The 23390-nt window shown below is 50.4% G+C and overlaps 2 protein-coding genes across 6 annotated transcripts in view; both read left to right on the forward strand.

The window, feature by feature from the left end:
* The first annotated feature begins 9506 nt into the window (after positions 1–9506).
* On the forward strand, positions 9507–12949 carry LOC142062972 (transmembrane protein 151B-like). Its single transcript, XM_075106226.1, has one exon. It carries the CDS (start codon positions 9645–9647, stop codon positions 11040–11042), a length of 1398 nt encoding a protein of 465 aa, XP_074962327.1. The 5' UTR covers positions 9507–9644; the 3' UTR covers positions 11043–12949.
* Positions 12950–17266: 4317 nt separating this feature from the next.
* Positions 17267–23390, forward strand: part of TYRO3 (TYRO3 protein tyrosine kinase) — a 43395-nt gene continuing 37271 nt past the window's right edge. For 2 of the 5 annotated variants that reach the window (XM_075105600.1, XM_075105601.1), the window contains exons 1-3: positions 17513–17684; positions 20797–20980; positions 23255–23355. In XM_075105600.1, the coding sequence (XP_074961701.1) occupies positions 17597–17684; positions 20797–20980; positions 23255–23355 (373 nt within the window). In that variant the 5' untranslated portion in view covers positions 17513–17596. Of the gene's footprint in view, positions 17685–20796; positions 20981–23254; positions 23356–23390 lie in introns of those variants that run through there. The other 3 variants (XM_075105598.1, XM_075105599.1, XM_075105602.1) reach the window with 3 other exon arrangements.

A 23390-nucleotide genomic window follows, 5' to 3' on the forward strand; every position in this document is an offset into this window, starting at 1 on the left:
ATCTCCCGTCCCGTCCGTGCTGACGGCCACGCCAAGAGCACTTGTTAATGGCTCAGCATGAGCTAGGTGTAATGGCCGTCTTGCCGTTCAAGCTGGATGACAGGAGAGATTTTGTTTCAGGCTCCACAGGAGATGATTTATGAGGTGGCTGGTGTAATATCTCCCTTTCCCTCACCAGGCCTTATTATCGATGCCCCATGTGGTGCCCAGATTGGGTCACATGGTGGAGGAGCACTTCTGCCTGTCATACACCAACGTCTGGTTTAGCACAGCCCTGCAGGCTCCTTCCTCGCCGTACTAATGCGTGCCTGACCTAGGAGTTCATTTGGCCCTGGAAGGCAATAAGAGGTTGTATTCTGCCTCTTCTCCTGTGGTTATCTTCCCCCTGGTCACCCCAGACTTCTTGGGCTAGTCTTTCACCAGGATCACCTCAGGAGCGGGAAGGTATCTGCACCCACATCTGTTGTGGCTGCTTGGGGAAGGGTGGTAGAGATCTCCTTGCTCTTCTTGCATCATCCCTGTCCACTGCACGAATGGTAAAGCCTTTCTCACTGTCCAAGGTTGGTCCTGGTGTCGGAGCTCACATCAGTTAAGGTTAACAGCCCAGCCTAGCGCTTGCCTAGCAAGGACTCTGTGGTCCTCTCTGTGTTATGTCCTGCCAGGAGGTGGAACATTTGCCACTGCTCTCTCCTGGTCAAGATAGAAGAGGTCTTGTAGGTAGAGACAAAAATCTGCTTTCATCCAGGCAGGTCACCCCCTGCCAAAGTGTGTGACTTGTGGTTATTGATTAGTCTTTCCCTTTCATGTATCTCACTGGGATGTGTTCATCACTTGTATAAATCTGCAGAGACAAATGGAATTATGAATTGCATAAATTTATCAATTTTTTTTTCTGTCTTCTTGCTTTTCTGCTTTTACTCCTTTTCTTCCAATGCTATGTCAGTCTTTGCTCCACTCTTTTTTCCCCCATGGACAGGAAGATAATTCTTGCTAAACGAAAGAGGAAAAAAAAGAAGGAAAAGGTAAGATTGACCTTTTGGTCACATGGGTAATCCTGAGATGTGGGGTCCTTTTGTTCTTGAAAACAGTGATCAAGTCACCCCGTAGCCCCAAAGCCAGGTCTTGATAGAGAGCAGGAGCATGCGGTGATGCCGCACATCTCTCTGAGACACAGCTGCAGCGTCAGCCCTGCAACATGCTGTCACCTCCTTGGGAGTCTCTGCCCCAATTTAGCACAACCTTATCCCACCCCCCAGGCTGTGAGGAGGAGAAAGGGGCATAGATCTGGGGATTTTTTTGAGAAGTTCCCAGTGGCAAGAAGCAGCTGTTCAGAAGTACTGCTTTCCAGGTCATAGATGGGCCCGGAGGACTGCTGGCTTATGTGACCGATGCTTTGGCGGCTGTCAGGTGCAGTTCTTCCCCCACTGATCCTCACCCAGGTCCTTTCTCTGGGCCTGATTCCCTCCTGCCCCTGCCCAGGCTGACTGGTCTCCATCCTCGCCCGCCAGTGCCCTTCGCCTGCCTTGGTGGCACTGGCATTTGGAGCACGTCTAGGCTGTCCTTTTCTCTCCTCCACCTCTTGCCACCCCCCATGTTTCCCCTCATTTCTCTGTTTCTATTTGGGCCACGTCTTCCATACCCTCTGTTTTCTCTCATTTCATTTTAGACGTGATAGCATTTTGCTTCAGCAAAATTGCAGCTCTTGAGGTCATCCACCAAGGGCAAGCGCATTTACACGTGGGGTTTATAAGGACAGCAAACGCCTTTGGCATGGTTTCCCTGAAGGAGGATTTTAATGCTTTTGAAATTGGGGAACCCAGATATCTGGCTGCAAACCACACGCAGTCAAACTTGGGCCCCAAACTGTCTACAAAACAAACATTAGAATAAATCCATGCAGGGGCAGCATATTTTCTGCTTATACTGCTCATGCTGGAGTTCTCAAGGAGACTGAAGCATGAAGTCTGACAGAAGAGGAAAAGCCATTTTGTCAGTTGAGAGCTGTGGAGAAATAGTAAGCGTAAGGAAAAATGATATATCGAATTTTTAAAGACTCTGACTCCAAAACAGTTTGGTCCATTACCTTTGGACTTCACAGACTATTTCTTCCCCTCTATTGGAGTCAGTTTGGTAACTTCCAGTTCAAATTTATTTTGCCAGTCAAAAACAGAAGTGGACGAAACAAGAGCTTTGTAATTGTCAGCGTAACTGTTTGCATGCCGTCAGCAGTACCGAGGCAGCTAGAAAAAGATGCTTCAAGCCCACACTGCTGTACAGCTACTTTTGGAGTAAAATACAGCTACTGATGAATAGCAGACAACAACAGCAAGCTAGGTGATAATGTGCTCCACTGAAGCTTTGGGAGGATTTATCCTAGAATTGTGTCTAGACCTGCGTGTGGGATTACTCCTGGCAGTGAACACTGGAAGTGTGAGGAGCGCCTTGGTGTCCACGTAACACCGAGAGCCTTGTTTTTATGATTGACACTTATTTTTATGAAGACAATTGTCTTGTATAAGTTAATGGGGTATTTGGCCATTAGAATGGCAGAGTTCTGCAGGAACGATTACCAGATTTGGCACTACCCACTGGAATTAAGCATAAAATCACTACTGGTAACATTTACAGTTGGCACAAACTTTAGAAGGCTGGTCTGTAATGATGAGATGAGCACAGTCCTACAGAGGGACCTGCTTCATCTGATAATTTTACTGTTCAATCCAAAGCCAAATCTGAAGTTACACATTTCAGGGTGGAGACTGCAGCCAACCATTTGGCTGTCCTCAGAAACAGTGACTTGAAAAATACCTGGGACCAAAGCGGGTGAGTGGTTGAACATGAACTCCCAGGGTGGTGCTGGGCAAAAATCTGCTAATGGAACTCTTGAAGACAGTAAAAAGGGGGAATGAGTGGGAATGGGAGGTGATTTTATGTTTTGGTATGATGCCAGTGAAATAAGTGCTGAAGTCCTGTATTCACTTGCAGGGTACACATTTGAGAAGGATCTCAAGGCGCTGGAGAGAGAGCAGAGCACCAAAAAGAGCTAGAAAAAGGGCTATGCAGTGAAGGACTTCAAGACCTTGACCCATTTAAATTGTCAAAAAGAAGGCTGAGAGGTGTCATAATTAGAATGGAGAGGTATATTCAGAGAGAGGAGAGAGTCATATAAAAGGAGTTTTCCATCACCCAGAGAATGGGCATGCACACTGCCATGAATAGGGGCTCAAGTGAGGCAAAATTACAATGGCAGTAAAATTTCATCACCAGAACAAATTACAAAGTGGATTGCAGGTTCTGCATTTCTTTTAGTCTATCAGTTAAAGCAGAGTGTCTTTATGGAAGATGTGCTTTTACCACCACTTACAGGGCTGCACATAGGGCTGTAGAGTGAAATTGCATTGCCTGTGCGATATGGGAGCTACGGAGGGAAGGTGTAGTGTCTCCCAGTCTTAAGGTGTAAATATAGTTTGGGTTGTAATAGAAGCCAAGGCTTTCTGACTCAGAATAGCTTTGCAAAGTCAATAGGAGAAATTTCTGTGACTACCTGTAAGTGCTAAAGAACCGTCTGGCTGTTTATTATATCGTAAGTATCCCAGCCATCACCAAGGGTGACCCCTGCTGTCAAATATACTCGTATCCAGAGGCCAGCAAAAGCAGCGAGCTGTCACTGGTAAAACAGAGGCACCGGAGTTTCAGGTTAGGGACCCAAAAACCTGGGCTGGTGGAATCTATCTGGGTTTCTCTGAGTGTGGCTTCTCCTCCTCCTGCTAATGGGGGGGGGCTCACTTGGGAGAATGGGGATGGCCAGCCCGCCTCAACCTGCACCCCAGGAAATTCATCAGTTCTTATGTATCCATCAAGGAAGGGACCTAGAGACATAAGCACAATTTGGTCACCCAGAAATATGTTGTTCTGGTTCTTTAGCGTCAGCCTGACATTTCAAATGTGCCTTTTACGGAGAAATCAGGGCTGGGGGCTGTGTGTAATTTTTTACATTCTTGGCCACCGCCAATAGAGTTGCTTGCAGACTCACTCTAGGATGGTTACCAGCTACAACTTACTTGCCTGCATCTTAATGCTGCTCGCTCGCAAGTATTCAAGGGATGGGTCAGAGAGCCAAAACCAGCCTCTTGCTCTTGCCACCAGAGCATGCTCAGTTCCAGCTGCTAAGCAGGGGATGTACCGGGCTGTGCACTCCCCCTCTGCTCTCTCTCCAACCCTTTATGTGGGTGAGCGAGATTAGCAGCCCAAATCGGCGCACTGCTACAACACAGAGCATGTTTTAATGATTTTAATTACAGTTGCTGCAGCCAGAACCTGACCTGGCTGCTCTAGAGCCAGGATGAGCACTGGGTGGGTGTGCCTGTGCGAGGGAGGCTCCGCACCGGTCCTTGCATACCTGCTTTTGATCTTGGGCATCTGCCATTGGAGGGTGTCTTTGAAGGCAATTGCCCTTTCAGCCACTGCCTGGATGTTTTATCATTTGCAAACGAAGTTTTGCACAGAACTTTCTTGAAAGAGAAATAATTGAAGTGTTGTCAGCCTGGAAACTCCTGTCTGCTACAGGTGTCGGTTGAAATTCCAGTTCTCTGTCGGCAGTTAGGGCTTTCCAGACTACTTTCCAGCAACTGCGGCAACAAGTTAAATAGCATCCATTGTTTAGCGTCTCAAAAGGCTCCACGCTACCAGACAGAAAATAGGCCATGGGAGGACGTGGAGCTGCCTCTTCGTTTTGCATGGTACACAGACCCTTTCGCTCTACCTGAGCTTTCTGGAAATGATGGGCCAAAAAAACCCAACGCAAATGCAGAGCGCTGCTGCGGAGCTGACTGCCTGGGGCAGAGCTGTCCCCAAACCTTGGCCCTCTCCACAAGTGCCACTTCTCATCCGTGACACTTTCCTCATTTGTGCTGGGATCTACTAAAGAATTTGGGAAATATTTTTGTTGTTGTTTTTAAGTGTGGAAGAGTAAAGTGAATTTTGACTTGTGACTATGAATAGCTTGGGTAAGAGTTAGCAGGAGTTTCCAATCCGGTCAGGTATGATGAGAAGGGAGGCCTCTGAAAGCTGTTCAGCAGCATGCCAGAGTGTAGCAAGACATTATTTATAGCGTGTGTTTTTAACACTGCTTGAAATTCGTAAACAATAATACTGACAGCTCAGCTGTGCATCTTCACAGCATTCCATCCAAAACAGGAGATTTCTACAATTTGTACTGTCATCAGAGCTGGTCAGGACCTTTCGGGTGAAACTCTTGATTTGGCAAAGCCATCCCTCTTCACAGAAGTGGTTGTAGAATCACAGAGTGGTTTGGGTTGGAAGAGGGCTTCAAAGATCGTCTAGTCCAACCCCCCCCTCCATGGGCAGGGACATCTTGTACTAGATTGGGTTGCTGAAAGCCCTGTCCAACCTGACCTTGAACACTTCCAACAACGGGACATCCACAACTTCTGTGGGCAACCTATGCCTTGTTTAGTCTTCTGTCAGGAGTTCCTTCAGGTCAGCGCTGGAAGCAAAGCCCGAAGCAAAGCCCCCAATATGCAGGAGAGGAAGGACGCCTCTCTTGATTTGGGTTAGAGACCCAAATCCGTGAGTCCTAGCTCACAGGCAAAGTGCCTGGTGACTGAACCTTCATCTGTTCTGGGGCAGTCTCTGGCTCTGGCTTTCTGTCAGGCTCTCTGTCTTTGCTTTCTTCAGTTATGTTTCTCTATTAACATTTTCCAGGGATTATGCTTTTGTTCCACGTCAAAGCAACACAGATCCTGCAGCATTCCTCAAAGGACGCAACTCCCGTTTGTTGGCTGGCCCAAGTTATCATGGAAATTATTACTTTCCTTAAGCATTTATTGTACTCATCCAGAAAGACAAGCCTGCCCTGTTTCGATCTGAAACACTATGCGCGGAAAGGAGAAAATTCCACGTAGTACCACAAACATCATGCTTGCAAGAAGGTGGTATGTTAATTAATAAAGTCTGGGAGCCACTGGTTTAACATATTAATGAATTTGTTATGCAGAGAGAGATGGAAAGATATATTTCCTTATTAAATTTTTGAATGTCTGATACTTTTATTGTAATTATGTTCTATTTCGAGTTTTTCTTATAAACACTCTAATAGTGCTTCTAGTAGTATAATTGTGTTAGAAAATTATTTCAGCAAAGGGGAGGAGAAATAAGGGGATATAAGCTAGATGAACGTATTCAGAACTTGAAATAGGAGGGACAGCTCTGGGGGGTAGACCCTGGAAGAGAGATCCTTTTATAACTGAGGAACTGCAAAGAGTGGGATCTGCTTAGGAACACAGGAAGGTATGAGGCAGTGGGACAGAAGAGCCAGGAGAAAAGAATCATGTTTTTCCCAAACGGTTTTGAAGGTGAAGGCTCTGCTGAACTGGACTGGTAGGTGTGTGAATCACAGAGATGTGGCAGTGGGCTGTATGGTGGCATGTCTTCACTAAGGCAAGGAGGAGAGAAGCTGCCTTTCTTACAGGCTGCAGTAAGAATAGTGAAGGTAGCCTGGCTCGGGCTGATCCAGCCCTTTCAGTGCAGTGGGTTGAAAACCATTTTTAAAGTGTCTCCAGAATACAGAATACAGAAGTGTTATCTTGGACTGGCAAGCCTCTGAGCTTCTACCAGCCCAGCCTGGTGCTGCTACAGGGCTGGTGAGACTCTTCCCCAAAGGGGAGATGGCATTTCATAGAGCTAAGCACGTGAGGAGACATTTGCCCACTCTGGTACAGCCTCTGATAGCCCTAACCAGCAGGGCTGGTTGAATTACCCCTCGGGCAGAAGCCAAGGTGTGGGTTGTAAGTTGGACCACAGAGCTGCCGAGAGCAGGAGTTGTTAGTCAAGGGATGTGAGATAAAGGGAAGGTGGGGATTGTCTTTGGCAAATAGTGCCTTAACTGATGTGGGACAGCCCCCTTGCATGGCTGTGCTCAGGCCGGGCTGACAGTGCTTCAAACAAGTCATAATAAAAATTGGGGTCCCTGGAGCTGCATGGAGTACTCACGTTACATTAAAACTGACTCCTGCACAGCTTTTTCTGGGTCCACTGGCATTCTTCACAGTATTAACCGCATGTGATTTTACTTGAGAGGTACTTGTGGAAACCTGAGTGTGAACTTAAATTCCTGAGTTAGAATATTGCCCAGCTGTTTTCTGTCCCAGTGACTGGAGTAGAGAGATGTTAATTTTTAGAGTTTTCTTCACCTCAGAAAACCTTCAGGAGAAAGAAAAGGGTAGAGGTTTGCAATTCTTCATTGCAATCTATACTTTTGCATTACTACGGCACTTAAAAACTCTGGTTCCATGTCAAGAAGAGACAAAGAATAGAAGGCAGTGATTCCTGGTGGAGTTCCCATGAGTGGGGAGAGCCAGGGGCTCTGACCCAGGGTCCAGTGTACAGCTGGGACAGAAGCCTACACTGGGGCAGTGACCACACTGGAACAGAATGGTGGGTATTTGACAAGAGTTTCAAGGGATTAAACTCTCCATGACTGCATGTAGACTCAGGGATTCACCCCCAAAACTCCCATAGTTATTTTTCAGCTGGTTTGAGGACTGCCTGAAGCCACGTTGTGGCTTTCCTCAAGATTTCCTGCAAAAGGCTAAGGAAAACAGCCTTATTCTCACCCATACTAAGGTCTTTTCGCTGCCCTACCTACAGAAAAGTTATGTACTGTGTCCTTTATAACTCACTTAGCTTCTCTACACGCATTTTGGCCACTGTAAAGACAATATAGTCCAGAATAATTATTCTTTATTCTGACACATACACAAAAAAGGCTTGAGATAAGAATTGAAATTTTTTACAGATTCCTTCTGGATGCATCAGGAAGATTCAGGAGCCAGATTCTGCCCTTAATCCCTGCGGGTGAATACTAGTGTAGCTCCCTAAAATCAGTAAAATCACTCTGCACTTACACAGTGTCAGATTAGAAGCTACAAAATCAAAACCAAAACCCATGAAGTCTAGTTTAGTTTGGCAGTGCTCAAAACAAGCCATAAAACCCTCTATAGTTACTTAGAAGTGTTCTTCTTCCCCCCCAAAAAGGAGTATTAAATCTGACCTCAGACCCCTGCAAGGCCAGATGCCAATGCTTCCAATCTTATTGAGAGGACAGTAAACTATTTCTAGTGGCACCATGTTATTATATCCTGAGTCATAAGGTGCTGCTTCTTAAATTCCTTGCTGGTTCAAGATTACTTACTGAATCCTAACTGTTGTGGGTCCGAGATAAGCTATACTAGGGGCAAACTTTATCCTGGGAGAAAGAGAAGACATTTCCCAAACCTAGCATCTGTTGGCATCTATGGAGCAGTTTGATGCATTAGAGGTCACCCCTTGGGAGAAGGAGTAACAGTGCTTCTATTTTTGCATTAAATCAGCCTCGGCAGAGGGCATGATGATGCATGAATATCAGTGTGTATCTGCTTTCTCACTGTCATTTCCTGGGAGTTAGGGGGGAGGCAAAAGACGGCGGTAACAAGAGGGACGCAGACAGCCCTTCACATTACCTATCAGGGCAGCAGGGGGTCTTGCTTCAGGCACTTTCTACAGACAGGCAGCTGCCAGCTGGTAATGTAACTGGTCTTTGCAGGGAGACTACTCTGTTTCCTCTAGCTGCTTGGCTCGATTTGGCATTTTTTACTATAGCCCAACCTAACACGACTATGCAGCTGATTCACTGCACCATGGCTGGGGTAAGGGACTGCAATCACACCATCTCAGGGGACACAGAGTGCAAACTCCAGCTCTACTCCTGGCCTGACTTTTGGGACTTGAAAGAGAGGGATGTGCTATGTTTTAAATATTCACACATACACCCTTAGCTGCTATGCTTAAGCTTTCAGGTATTTTAGGTCAGAGCAAGACTTCTAACCAGCCTGAAGCCCTGCTGCGTCGTGCTGTAATCCTGATATTTTTTTCAACTAAATGTGCTTGAATCTAGTGATTTTCCTGATGGCTCACCTCCAAGAAAAATGGTGTCGGTCTTTTGGTAGGTTTCAGGGTTGGGTGTGAGTCAGCTCTGAGTCAGGCAGCAGCTCCAGCTCCCCAAGGTGCTGGTCCCCTGTGTTGGCCATGGCCCTGCGATGGATGCTTCTCCCAAGCCTCCCCAGCAGCACCGTGTGGGAACCCAGCTGCTGGGCACTTGCGAAGCAAACGGGCAAGTCCGCAACCCCATGCTTTTGGCGGTTCGCATGCTGCAAAGCCCTCTCAGCCTTGGAAAATGGCAGGGTGCTTAGATGATGCTGGCTCCAGACAGGGAGAAGGAGATGGGGACCCATCTCACCCCCTGCAGAGGGGCCCATCTGTCAGGGGAGCGGGCATGGCAAGTCACTGCCACGTGAACAGCTTCCCTCCCCAGAGGCAGGAGGAAGCAAGGAAAGCGTTTGGTCCAGAGATCTCTGTCCCTGGCACAGCATGTCTGTTTATATTCACATTTATATTAAGCAGGGTGGTGTCCCAGTCCTCAGGCAGGTGAGAGCCAAGCCAGATGCAGTCTTGAAGGCAACAGTCACTGTGTACGTTGTGCAAAGTGGTGTGACTGACAGTTTCCTCGCTCTCTTTGTGTCCTTCTCTCCCCCTCCCTGGTGGTGTGATTGAAGCAACGCCCCGTGAAGCAGTCCCTGAGCGCCTGCATGTGCCGAGAGTCCCACTGGAAATGCCTCCTGCTCTCCATCCTCATGTACGGCTGCCTGGGTGCCGTGGCCTGGTGTCAGCTGGCCCGGGTCACGAAGCTCAGCTTTGATAGCTCCTTCAAGGGCAAGTCCATGATCTACCATGACAGCCCGTGCTCGGACGGCTACGTCTATATCCCACTGGCCTTCCTCTCTATGCTGTACGTGGTGTACCTGGTGGAGTGCTGGCACTGCCACGTCAAGAGAGAGCTGCAGTACAAGGCGGATGTGGACAGTGTCTATGAATGTATCAGCCGCATGCAGCAAGCCACGCCGTGCATCTGGTGGAAGGCCATCAGCTACCACTTTGTGCGGCGAACCCGGCAGGTGACCCGCTACCGCAACGGTGATGCCTACACCACCACGCAAGTCTACCATGAGAGGGTCAACACCCATGTGGCTGAAGCTGAGTTTGACTACTCTCACTGCGGGTACAAGGACATCTCCAAGGAGCTCCTGGGCCTGGAGAGCTACACAGCCACCAAGCTGAGGTTCACCAAGTGCTTCAGCTTTGCCAACATCGAGTCTGAGAACTCTTACCTGACTCAGAGGGCTCACTTCTTCACGGAGATCGAGGGGCTGGATGACTACATGGAAGTGAGGGAAGGCATGCAGCTCAAAAATGTGGACTTTAAAGAGCTCATGATGGCCTATGGGGACCCCGATCATCTGCCATGGTACGTGTCCCACTATGCTTTCTGGGTGGCAGCCATCCTGATGATCTCATGGCCGCTCAGGGTACTCATAGAGTATCGGACTGCTTATGTCCACTACCATGTGGAGAAGCTGCTGGGTCTGGAGTACACAGTGCCCACGGCAGCGGAGGAGCCCTTGTACCGGTACTGCATGCCCCGAGATGCCACGCAGGACAGCACCGAGCTGGAGTGGCACATCTGCACCAACCGGCAGCTGATCCCCAGCTATTCAGAGGCCATGCTCATGGACCTGGCCAACTCCCCAGCCTACAACAGCTATGCGGTGTGCCGGTACGGCGAAACGGCCCACGGCTGCGAACGCTGCAACCGTGCCTCCAGCACCTCCTCCATCTTCTCACGCCACGCTTTCCACAGCTGCAGTGGCAACTCCCGCCTCTCCCTCAACACCAGCCGCTTCTCCCTCTGCCGCGTCCATGGCTCCCACAGGACAGGCCTCTGGAGGAGCCGCAGCAGCAGCATCGCGGACCGGGGCTGCCAGGACGAGCAGTGCTGCTCCTACTCCAGCCAGCTAGCTGTCAACGAAAACCCCCCAACCTACCACGACGCCCGCTTCTTCCCTGTCCTGATTGTGCACAGGCCAGAGGGGCGTGATGGGCGTCATTTCTACGTCAGGCGCTCCTCCTGTCTAGAAACCTCTCTGTGACAGGCCTCCATGGTCTGTTGGCTCCTCTGCCCCAGGACAGGGCTTGCAGAGGTGCTGCTGGCAGGGACCCTGCAAGCATCTGTTCTCCACAGCAGGTCAGCAGGACGAGCTTCAGCTCTTCTCCCTGCCATTGCAAGAGGACGCAGTCACTCTGACCGATGGCTAACCTCATTTCCAAGAGCTTCTCCCCCTCCTTTGGCTGGTCTCCCTAGTCTTTCGCTCTCCTCTTCCTTTCGCTCTTTCACTCCTCATCCTTTCTCTGCTCCTCGGCTCCCTGCCTGTTCTCCCATCCCACCTTCAGTCTTTTTTTTTTACGTTTCATTCACTGCATTTGACCACTGTTTCTGCTGGAGGATTTATAAAGCCTGTGCTCTGCAGTATATTTGCCCTCTTGGCTGCCCTGCAAGGTAAGAAACTCAGAGGGAGCAAGGCAAAAGGCACGCAGCCAGCCAGAGTCAAGGCAGAAAGAGAATTCAGATCTGCAGGCGCTGAGTCACCTCCTGCAAGCTCCAAATGGGGTGATTTTTAAAATTAGTTTATTTTCACCAGCCTTTTTTCCTCTTCTTGTGTCATTTATTCTTCTCTTTCTTCATGTTCTCCTCTTGCTTTAGCTTCACCTTCCTTTTTTTTTTTAGTTTTCTCACTTCCGCTTTCCAAACTTTCTGGGGTTTTGCCAGTGAGGTTGTCTTTAGGATGTAATTGCATTCCATTGGGCAAAAATAAGGTATTCATGGCACAAATGTTACTGACTGCTGACACAGCCACAGGCTGTGCCCCTGAGAAGTGCTGAGGACTTTCTTTCCAGAGCAGTGACGTACACCAATAAAGCAAAAAGCCCTTTGCTCACCTTGCCCTGCCTGGTCTGCAGCAGAGACACTGCTGCGTTTCCAGCTGTAGTTAACCTTGTCCGGCTCCACCCCTGTTACTGATTGTTGAGAACTGTAATGTAGATCAGTGTCCTGTTAGTGCCACTATTTTTAGGACTGTGGGTCTGGTTTGTGGTTGTTTCATTCCTACCACTTGCTCAGAGCTGCATGGGCTGGACCCAGGGAGAGGGGCTGGAGAGGAAAAGGCAAATGTGGTATTAACCCTCCCACTGACAGTCTGGAGTTGTTAGGAAGCTCTTCCGCCCACAGCATCTATTAGAGCAGTTGCAGAACAACTCTACATTATCCTTCAGCTTTCCACGTGCCCTGGGGAGGGCTTCTGGCCCGTAGCCCGCTGCCACCTTCCCACCTTCCCAGGCGGGATGCAGTGCCACCCCAGCCCCTGGCAGGGAGCGCAGCTGGGAGCCACCCGCCCTGGCTGCTCCTGCCGGGCCCCTGGGCCCTCCCTGCAAGGCTTCCCTCTGAGCGGGCGCAGCTCCTTCCAGAAAGGATTGGATTAGTCCCAGCAATGCCAAGCCCGGAAAGTGTCCGGTCCTGGTGGAGCGGAGTGCTGCACTCTGGGCTGTGGGCTGCCCTCCTGGCCCGGCCGGAGGCGCCCCACCAGCCAGGGACGGACCCAAGAAGCTTATGGCCACACTGAGGACCCGCCAGGGACCTCGCACCCGCCAAACCTCTATCCCACAAGGGATGGTCATACGCTGAGCAAGCTCCGTTCCATTTTGTTGTGTGGATGGCGGAGATTATTAGCCACCATGACTGACAGGAGAGTGCGATACGATCGCAATACAGTCACTTTCAAAAGCAAAGTGTCACTCCCTACGGCAAGTAGGTAAGAAAGCGAGCCCCTGGAGGAGCTGGCAACAAATGCTTCCTCCCAAGTCCATTCTGTGTCTATCTACATGTAATACAAGATTCGTAAAGTCATATTAGTATGTGCAGATTACATATGACTCTGCATACTTATATGGTGATTTCTTATGGCATTGACTGTTGCACCATGTTAAATACACTTTGTTTCAGTTTGAGGACTCTTTTTCGATGTGCTGTGTTTATTTCAACTCCAGAAATAGAAACATTGGCAATACCTGGCTAACCTGCTGCAAATGATGGCACCATCAGAAAGGTTGCTCAAATTCGTATGAGTTTATCTTTTTTAATGTAAATACTTTATGTATGATTTCTGTGACATTTTCATTCTGACAGCTTGGTATTTATTGCAAAAGATAGATAACACATACGATGTGTTAGTTTATCACCTCTAAAAAAGAATAACCATCCCAGACACATGGAGGAAGCAGGTTTGGGGCCGGGGTAATGATTATGGTTGGGCTGGGGCCAAACTGGATAACACTGAAACTTAGAGAAAAATCCAAACTTAGATCCACCCTGCAGTGATCCAGCCCTAGCCCCCATCTACACCATGCCACCTACCACCCCCAGGCAGAGCTGGAAGGGTTTGGTAACTAGGAAAGAATCAAGCCTGAACTTACAGCTCAGACTCATCTTGATTTACTTGTATTCTGAAGATGGAGTAAATGCAAGTCTTTCATATGGTTCTCTGACCTTATCTTCTTTCTCACAGAATGTTAAAACCAGCACATATGGAAGATGTAAGAGCTGGAGGTGGCTGAAACTTCATGAAACAGAGAGGCTGGAATATTCCAACACGGTTTCTTACTGAAGAGGTGGTAGGGAGGAAGACAAGAAAGGAGAAAGGAAGAGATGGTCGAAAAATGTAAATTAAAAGAGAACCCAGTTCAGCGGCAGCTAAGATAATTCCCAAATAAGCAGCGTACATCAGTTATGGCAAGCTGAGCCCAGACGCAGGCAGGGGGAGTTTCAGTCTTCTTGTGTAGCTGCTGCAGCCACTGGTAGCTTTAAATACCATGTCCAAGGTCTTGGCATGGCCAGTTTGGTCCCATATATATTTCAAGATGGAGAGTTATATTTGTGTCCTCAGAAGTGGCCATGTTAAACAGTGTTATTATCCGACATGAATAAGCTCTGGCAATCCCATTATTATGATGGGCTGGGCAGAGAATGAAGACAGTTTATGCCCAGTTTAACCTTTTTAGTGTCCCCAAAAGCCACTGTAATATCCAGCAGCTCTCAAGCTGTGTCCTTGGCAGGGTTTGGAAAGCCCAGAGGGTTTCTGCTTCCTCATTCCTTATGTTCTGGCCCAATTTTGGGGCATTTATTTGAGAAGCCATCCCTAAGATGCAAAAGCCCCCCCACACATGGAGCTTCCTCCTGTCACTTGCTATAGCCCCTGGTCGTGACTGAAAAGCTAGGAGCAGCTCCCGTTCTGGCCTGGGGCTGAATATGCTGGTTTCAACATATCACCCGCTCAGGAAGCACCTGAACAGCCGTCCTGGGTCTCGTACACTGTAGAGCAGAGCTACTCCTGCGGCCCTTGAACACTACTTCATTGTCGCTCTTGCCATTGCCACAGCTCCCTGACACAGGATTAGGGATCCATTCCCTAGCAATGGAGGGGATAATGCTGCTCTTCAAATCCCAAGTCAGAGGATGGAGTGGGCAGGTTCTCAAATCCAAGTGCAAACCAGGCAGCTCTACGGAAAATGCCTTGTGCAAAGCACAGGGATTTTGTATCCAGCTGCAGACTGACCAATTCGACAGCGAAGTAGTGGCATGCGCCAGCAGCTTTTGCTGAACTTTTAGGGCTATGGCTTCTCATGTGGAAAATGTTTTGGGGTGCTTTGTCACTGGGATAACCCATCCTCATCCTGTTGGGTCTCGAAAATTAGAAAAGGCTGAACAGCACAGGAAGGTGAGGAAATCCAGCAAATACTTCTTTCCCTCCTGCCTTCTCTCTCCCCTCCCTCCCTCTCTTAATTTCTTCCTTCTTCCTTCTCCCTCACCTTCAGAAGTCTCCCAGCACTGGGAATTCACCTTTTCCTTATTGTGCAGCTCTTCAGACATTTTCTAGAACGTGCCTACACCACCCAGCAGGTCCGTTGAGATGTGACAACGTACTATCTCAACAGAAGGAGTAAGGAAAAGATGTAAGCCAGGAGGGCACCAGCTTATTTATAAGCCACTGTGCTGTGCCCTGTGCGTGTGGGCAGTGAGCCCACTTATATAGAGTTATGACCTGTAGAACAAAGCCACGTTGCTTAATGCAGTGGCGTGAGGGGCCGGGAAAGTTTATTTGTCTTCAGTCTCTAAAAGTATTTCAGAATCACCAGTTCCTTTGATTTCTGCATGGTAATATTGCACTCCTCCGTAAGTTTTCCCACAGCAGTTTGCACTCCAACTGGCAACGCGTGCAGGATTTCAGTCCAATTTTCATATGGCTCTTCCTGCCTATCGCTGTTGACACAAAGCCCTTCTTAGAAGAGCTGAAGCCAGATCCACTGCTGGGGAAAATTCCCTTTGGTCTCCTGCTTCCAGCACAGCTTTGCTGTCTTACACCAGCCCAGAGTCTGGCCTGTGCTGTGCTACAACAGCTTCCTATCCCATACTCCTCTTTGCAGATGAAAGCTCCTTTTCCGTTCTCCTTCCCCTTCCCAAAGCCTTTGGGAGCATCACGTATGACGTTTGGACGAAGCACACCATGCCCGTTGAGGTAGAGGAATGCTCCGGCCACACCGTGTGGAGTCAAGCCTCTCTCTGCCGCAGCCTCCCCGGATGGGCTTGGCCAAGTCACAACGCTTGCCTGTGCCTCCTCTCCCCTCCTTGTACACCCGAGAGTTTCCTGAGCCCACAGGGTCAGTATAACGTAGCAAGCCTCTGTAACTGTAAGGCTGGAAGAAAACCCTAGAAGGAAAATGCTGTAAAAACGCAGCATTATTCTAATGGCCATTATTTTTTCTCATGAGACAACTAAAATCTGCAAAAGTAGCTAGTTCCTGAAGGTGCTGTCACCATGAGTAAGTGCAGAAACACACCATGCACTTGGATAGATGGATATATATGGATACACGGGGGAGAGAGAGCAGAAACAGCAACGGTGCGCGAAGCTTTTAGCAAACACCAGCGCAGAAGCTCTCAGCCCAAAAGCCACCGTGCTCCCGGCGACAGGCATGTCACGATTTCCTGTCCCCGAGAGCGCCGAGGCTTCCCACCAGTTCTCGGGTGGATGGCTTGTCAGTGTCTCCTCCTGGGCACCTCACTGCTTGCGGGACACTGGGGTGGGAGTGACATTTCCATTCCAGTCGTGAAGTCTTCTTGGCATTGCTCCAGTCCCCCGGGAATTCCTACCAGAAATGGACATGGCTGGGGGCGGGCCGTGGGGGAGATCAGAGCTTGGGAGGGAGTTACGTGAGTTTATCGTGCCTCAGTTTCCCCATCTCCCTGATGGGGATACCGCTGTTTCCTCACACCCCTCCGCTTAGCCAGGTTTGCAGCGCATTGCAGGAACCACTGGGTAAGCATTGCACACCAACGGCTGTGGCAGAGCTGAAAGCTGCATTGTGTTTTAACACTATTGATCCTTACGGTGCCTTCCAACCCAGATTCTCACCGTAACCCCTACAAAAAGGCAACACTAGATTTTTTTTTTTAAAATTCTTTGTCGGTGACTTTTCCACACCATGCTAGTAACTCTGTGGCAGTAGCGATCTCCTTCCTCAGACCTCTCCCTACTTTTCCAATGGTGGAAAAGAGGGCAAGGCTGAGCTGATCCTGCTTGGAGGGGACGGTGCATCTCCTCCCGTTCCCGGTGCTCTTCCACAAGATCAGGCACCGGGATGGGGCGGCCAGCGTCCCCAGGGCCGGGGTCCGGCTGGCGAGGGGAGCCGAGGGAAGGAGAGGGAGAGGGCTGGCCAGGGGAGATGGGGCTGGGGGCGCTGTGTGCGCGAGGCGAGGTGCTGCTCGCCCCGGCAGAGCTTTGGTTTTGGGGGGGGGGGGGGGGGCTGAGCCCCGGTGGGGTCCCCAAGCCCTCCTCCCCTGGGGGGGGCTGGAGGGTGCATGTGGGAGCAGGCTGGCCTCCTGCTTCCATATGTAAGTAGGGGAATAAGCGATCTGGTTGTGTGTCCCCCCCCCCGCCCGATGCCCCGGCAGCTTCCGCCGATGTGGGTCACCGGCTGCCGGCGCTCCGGCAACTGGGCCGCCCGCTGGGGCAGCCCCCGGGGGCCCGCCTCCAGCCCCCCCCCCCCCCCTTCCCGGCCGCCCTCCGGAGGGGTCCGGCCCCCGGGGCGGGGGGCGGCGGGGTCCCCCCCGCGGTGCCGTCCCGCAGCGCCGGAGCGGGGGCGGTGGGCGCGCCGTTTCGGGGGCGGCGGGCTCCTGGCTCATGCATATTCATGAGCGTGATGTCAGAGGGGGAGCACAGCGCTCGGTGACCGCCCGAGAGCGCCATTTCCTGGAGGAGAAGGCGGTGGCTGAGGAGGGACGGACGGACGGACGGACGGGCGGAACCGCACGGAGCCGCGCGGAGCCGCGCGCCGGCAGGTGGAGATCGCCCGGCTCCAGCCCCGCACCGCACCGCACCGCACCGCACCGGCCCCGTCGCTCCCCGGCGGAACCTGCTGCCGCTCGCCCCGGCCGGAGCCGCGGCCAGAAGTTGGAGCGTCCCCGCAGCCTCTCGGGGGAGTCCGGTGGCGGGCAGCGACGCGGGGCCGCCTCTGTCGCCTCCGTCGCCGGTGGGAGCCCCCCGCAGCGCCGGGAGCTCGCGGGGCGAGGGGGGAGGATGGTGGTGCGGGAGCGATGGAGCTGAAGCGGAGCATGGCGATCCCGCCGTTCCTCTTGTTGGGACTGTGGGCTGCGGCGCTGCGGGACGTCGCCGCCGTGGCAGGTGAGAGGGGCGCACAGCGCCGGGCGGGCGGGGGTCGCCGCGGCCCCGGGGCCTCGGGCAGCCGCGGGTCGGGGTTGGGGCCGCCCCGTTTTGCCCTCCCCCCCCCCCGCCCGTCCCCGCGCCCGGGCTGTGCGGGGCGCGGCCGGTCGCCCGCGAGCACCGGGTAGTAAATCGCAGCCTGAATAATCCTCCTCGTTGTTTGCCGAGGCGGTGCTCTGGTATTTGCCTACCGCGGATCCCCGCCGAGGAAAGCCGGGCATTCCTGAGTGGCTTTGGTTGGGTTTGGTTCCCCTTCCCCCCCCGCCCCGTCCCCGCTCCCCAACTCGTTTTCCCAAGTTTTCCGAAGTGCGGGAGCCTCTCGGCGCCCAGGCGAACCTCCCGCCGGCTTCCCCGGGGGTTTGGGCTCCGCGCTGCCTGCGGGGCGGTGTGCTGCGGTACCACGGGCTGGGGAGCCTGCGGTACGGGGTCCGAAGGAAGCTGGGGAGCAAAAACCTTTGCCTTGGCGTGCCTGGGTAGACATCTTCCTCTCTCTCCACTCCCAAAATAACTTTGCAAAATGCATACTTCTTTCCTAGGAATCAAAATATTCACTTTAAAAAAACAAACAAACATAGCAAACCCCAAACCAAACCAACAAATATGTCATGTATTTTGACAACTACTATGTTTGTTTGCTGTCAGTTCTGCCTCACAACCGGCTGATAAGAAATTTAATACAATTTCATTTCCTAGCTATACATTTTAACTCCTGCAGGTCTTACAGGTAGGCTTGGAGGAACCTATTTGGATGAGATTATTTCTTGCGCTGGCAAGAATGTTATCAGATGAGAAATTGTGAGTGGGAGAGTAAGAGGAGGAATAGGTGGAAATTAAAATCTATCTTGGCCTCCTCCTCTTCCTGATACTTGCAGGAAGAGGTGCTGCAGCTAAAACCGTATTTTTGTCAAAAACCTGTGAATTTATTAAAAATCCTTGATCTGTATTTCTTCATTTCAGTTGGTCCTGATGGAGGGTTTATACTTGAGTGATGTGGAAAATTACAGCTCGGGCTGAACACTTGTACTGTGTATTCGTTTCCTACACCATTCATTTGTATGGGAACTGAAAACCATAAAGGGTCTCTAACGACACTTCTATGTTTAATTTGTGGCTAACTCTTTTCAGCAGGGCAGGCTGAGGAAAGCTGAGTAGTTTGCTTTTCCATGAAGGCACCTGTATTGAAAGTGTCTGTCAGTTCGTGCACGCATTCAACAGCCTGGCGTAACACAGAGAGAGAGCTGCTATGAAGCTTTCATGTTTTATTCCAATATTGTGAGTGGTGAAAGGGAGGATGCTTTCTGGCATGCACTGGAACATGTAATTTGTGTTACAGATGAGTTAAGTAATAGGAGGTTAGATCATCCTCACCCAAGGTGATTAAATCCTTAGCCCAGCAAACGAGCTGTAGCGACTAAACTAAAATGATCGTCTTACCAGTTTTCCAGTGCTCTCTGTGAGTTTGCTAAATTAATAACAGCGGATAGAAAGGCAAAAGACCGAGTGTGGGAAACCAGATGTTAACAGTCTGGGGGATCTCATTAAAGAAAGGAATAAAGTCCTTCTGCCTGTGTTCCGGGATTGCTCCTGGACCAGTGGTGCTCGGCAGGGTACCAGCTGCCGGTGGCGGAGCGCCGGCTGGTCCCACAGTGCTGGCTTCCCCTTCTTCCAGCTGTTTGAATCGTGCTGCAAGTCCCTCCACTGTTGCTTTGCCCCGCGAGGTGGTGCCCTCGTGGCTGTGGGAGGGTGGCGTGTTGGCAAGAAGGGAACTGGCACATAAGAAATCTCTATTCGATCACCGATCAGGCTGTGACAGAGTTGGAGAGCAACAGGGCTGCTCAGTGAGCAGCGCTCCGGATTTCACAACTGGCATGTTTCTGTCTGGCTCTGTAGGCTAGCGAGGCATCATGTGAGAAGCTGACCAGCCGGTGAACTGGGTGAAGTTGTAAAGTATTGTGATAACACGGCTGTGCAAGAGCAACAGAGCGATGGAGCAATTTGTTTCTGAAGGATGTGGAGGCCACTGCTAGGGCATAATATTGGACTAGGCTAGACCTGTTCTGGTCTGTCAGTCCTGTGCTACTGCATAGGAAATGGCCACTCTCCCTAACAAAACTAGCTTTACATTTATTTCCCACCTTCTTGCTTTCCCACGATCTCCTTTGATCCTCTGGTTCCTCCTTTATATGCCTTTCTTTCTTAAATGTGCTTATATAGTTGGCTTCCGTGTTTTCTCATGGTAACAAATTCCATATATTCTGCTTGAGGGAAACACTCCCCATCCACCCACACACGTAACTGTGCTCAGGGCCAAATTCTGATCGCTTCTGTGTCAATGTAAACCTGAGCAGCTCCACCGACTCTAGCCCTGCTGCTTTGGGCTTGCAACTACATAGCTCCGAGTATAACATCGTCCTTTGCTGTAATGAAGGGTCAGTGAGGATTGTTTGAGCACACGCCCACATCACACGACAGAAATATCTGTTCTGTAAACAGTTCTGCTCCTCGGCGAGGTATGCTGTGGAATAGGCTTTGCTTTCACGCGTTTTGCAAATTGCAGAGAAGCTTTCTGTAATGAGAGGAACCGCGTACGCTGAATAAGGAGACGTAATTGATTCTTTCTCGTATCCCAGCTCTTTACAAATGCATACAATGGAGCAAACACGATCATTTCTTAGCAGCACAGGAACACCATAGCTGAAATTCAAACCTGGGGAAAAGAGGGAGGTGTGGTACCGTGTCGAGCGAATGTGCTTAGCACTGCCGGATCACTGACACGGCAAAGCTCCCAGCGATTCTGTCTGGCTCTGCTCTGCAGAAGCTCACCCTGCTGTTACATGAGTTGAAAAAAGCCCCATGTACGGACTGAGCCACCACTTTTCTCCATCAATTGTGCTTTCAGTGCTTGCCTTTGACTATTGCCTAGCAGACGTGGTAGAGCAGCGCTGAGACTAACAGACCCCTCTGCAATGTATGCTAGTAGGGTGTGTAATTCCAGACCACCAACCTAGAGTAATTTGCTGTACTCCAACCCCCCTTCTTCTGGGGGTGGGGCGGAGTAGTATTTTTTTTTTAGGTATGAAATTTACAGGATCTCCAATCAAATTAAAGGTGTCCCAGGGTCAACCCGTCAAACTAAATTGCAGCCTCGAGGGAATGGAAGATCCCGAGATGTCGTGGATCAAGGACGGAGCAGTGGTGCAAAGCGTAGACCAGGTGTACATTCCAGTAGATGAAGAACACTGGATCGGCTTCCTCAGGTACAACAGATGCAGAGAAGGAAGAATATCGCGAAAACGATTGCAGAGTTTTCTGCTGTCAGCTATATCTATGCAACTGCAGTGCCCTCGGCGGGGCAGGGTCCTTAGGTCCACAGTTCAGTGCGTGGCAAGGGCATAACTGAGAGCAGAACTGAAGCCACTGAGGGCTGAGATTTTATGCACTAGAACCATATTGGTTTCCTGACTACTGTGGTGACAGGTGCTTTGCTAATGCTGGTGATGCTTGAGGCGTGACGTCAAGGTGCAAGGATGTTCTTGCCTTGTTTGTTCATCTTCTGCCATGCAGCAGGAAGACTAAGGTCTGTCTTGTGTAAATAGGTTTCCTCTCTCGTACTCATTCCATTCTCTTTCTCTCTTGAGCTGTCAGTCTGCCTAAAGGGTGAGGCTTGTTAACTGAAATGAGACTCCCAGGACTATAACCCCTTTGTTTCTCTGGGGAGGAGTGTTTGTCACCTGAACCATCCCTGAGTCGTTTTGCAGAGACTTTCCTAATACATTTACACTACTTGATATCAGTCCTGCCCCACTCAGAGGCACAAAAAAATCTTCTGCAAAGCACTTCTCTGTGCCTTTATTTCAGCAGAAGTGGGATGTCAGCTTGTTCTGGAAGTACCAACTTAAACAAGACCCAAGGTTCTGCTCTGGCTTTTTCTATGCATAAAGAGAGCTTGTACAAGCAAGCATGCCACGTCACTGAGGTCTTAAAACTGTTGACTGACTGAGAATCTCCCCTGAGCTCTGGCTTCATCTCCTGTTAGGTTTCTTGGATTGACATTGCACGGAGTCTCCAATTCCAGCGACTAAAGTCTCTGTGCTAAAGCTTGTCTGTAATAAACATTTTGATAGCAAAAAAAATCTGTTCCCAGTAAAACGATTGCATAACATTATGTTGTGGAAACAATGGAAACGATTTGTCTTGAAACTATACCATTTACTTCCCCTCAGTTTCCCTAGTCGCCCCTCACAGTCTCTCAGTCTGATCTCCTTTCTCACCTCTTGTTTTCTCCCGCTGAGAACTTTCTGTGGCACCAGGGCTAAGTACAGGGTGCTAAATCTAGATGCGTCTTTGTCTTTTTCTACTTTTTCCTTTCTTCTCCTAAAGTGATCATTTCTACCACCCACTGTGTGACTCTCTGCTGCGATCGCTGTGTTTCAGAACGTGCGGCTGGACGGGCAGGACAGCTGATGCCGTTTGAAGGTACAGCTCTGAAAATCAGGCTGTAGCGGGTTCGTTTTGTGCATTTCAGCAAGCACTCTCCCTTTTCTGTCTTCGTTTCTGAGGTGTTCTTCCCCTTCCCCAAGGTGGACTGCTAGCATTAGAAAGGCGGACGTCCGATCTGCTGAGGATCCCTGCATGGCAGCAGACGCATGGCTGCACATCCCATGAGAGGCAATCAACATTTGTGCATTGACAGGCACTCAGAGTCACCCTGGTGCCTTCGGTAGCGGAGGCCTTGTTGCTTTGGGACCAAGTTCTGCCCTTAGTCGCGACGCTAGCCTCATGTTGCTGGTGGTAGTGAGGATACCGCAGATTTCCAGTGGAGCTGAATTTCTCCCCTGAGCTATGACTTGAATGCTTGTGTCCATGGCTGCCTTCCCTTGCTTGGATGCGTCTTCTCAGAAGGGGAGCTGTTGAGCAAGGGAGGACACAGAAGAGTTTGTAGGGTGAGGTTGTGTGCTGGAGTAGGCCAGCATAACCCCTTGAAATCACAAACGGAGGGGCCCAAGGAGTTTTGCAGTGTGAGACACTCTTGGGATAAGTATAACATGGAGTGCAGTTGAGGGTGGGCCTTTTCTAACCCATCTGTTCCTGTATGAGGCTGTCACCAGTCCTGTCACCTAACTGAGACAAAACAGTCAGGCTCGTTGGAAGTTTGTCATTTGGAGTTTTCTGCTAGCTCAGACACCGTAGGCCAAGCTGTCGCTCTTGAAGGCTGTAGTCACGGTTCAGGATCAAGACAACCAACCCCTTCCTATCCTCAAAGGACACAAATGACGGGTTTTCTGTGCTGACGTTTTGGAGGAAGGCTGCTCTGCTGAGGATTCCCTCCACCCACTTTAGAGAGGAGCCTCCCACCTCTGCTGTTCTGCTGCGCCCTGTGTGCTGGCTAGCTGTTGCCCTCCTCCCCAGAGCTGGCTGCGTCTCAGTGGGTTTTGTCCATGCATCTGGTTTGCCAAACACTGGAGGGTCCTTTGGGGCAAAAACATGCTTTATCCACGTAAAATATCGATATGGCTTTTGACTTTTTTCAGCTTGAAATCCGTCGAGCGGACAGATTCTGGGAAGTACTGGTGCCAGGTTGAGAACGGGGGGAAGAAGGAAGAATCACAGCAAGTGTGGCTCATAGTGGAAGGTAAGGAGTAGTAGTAGTGCTGGTTTCCTTTCAGG

The sequence above is a fragment of the Phalacrocorax aristotelis genome, chromosome 10, assembly GCF_949628215.1.
Source record: "Phalacrocorax aristotelis chromosome 10, bGulAri2.1, whole genome shotgun sequence".
Taxonomy (NCBI): domain Eukaryota; kingdom Metazoa; phylum Chordata; class Aves; order Suliformes; family Phalacrocoracidae; genus Phalacrocorax; species Phalacrocorax aristotelis.

Bases quoted from the DNA above. Each gene is read 5' to 3' on its own strand.
- LOC142062972 (XM_075106226.1), top strand. From the start codon at position 9,645: ATGTGCCGAGAGTCCCACTGGAAATGCCTCCTGCTCTCCATCCTCATG.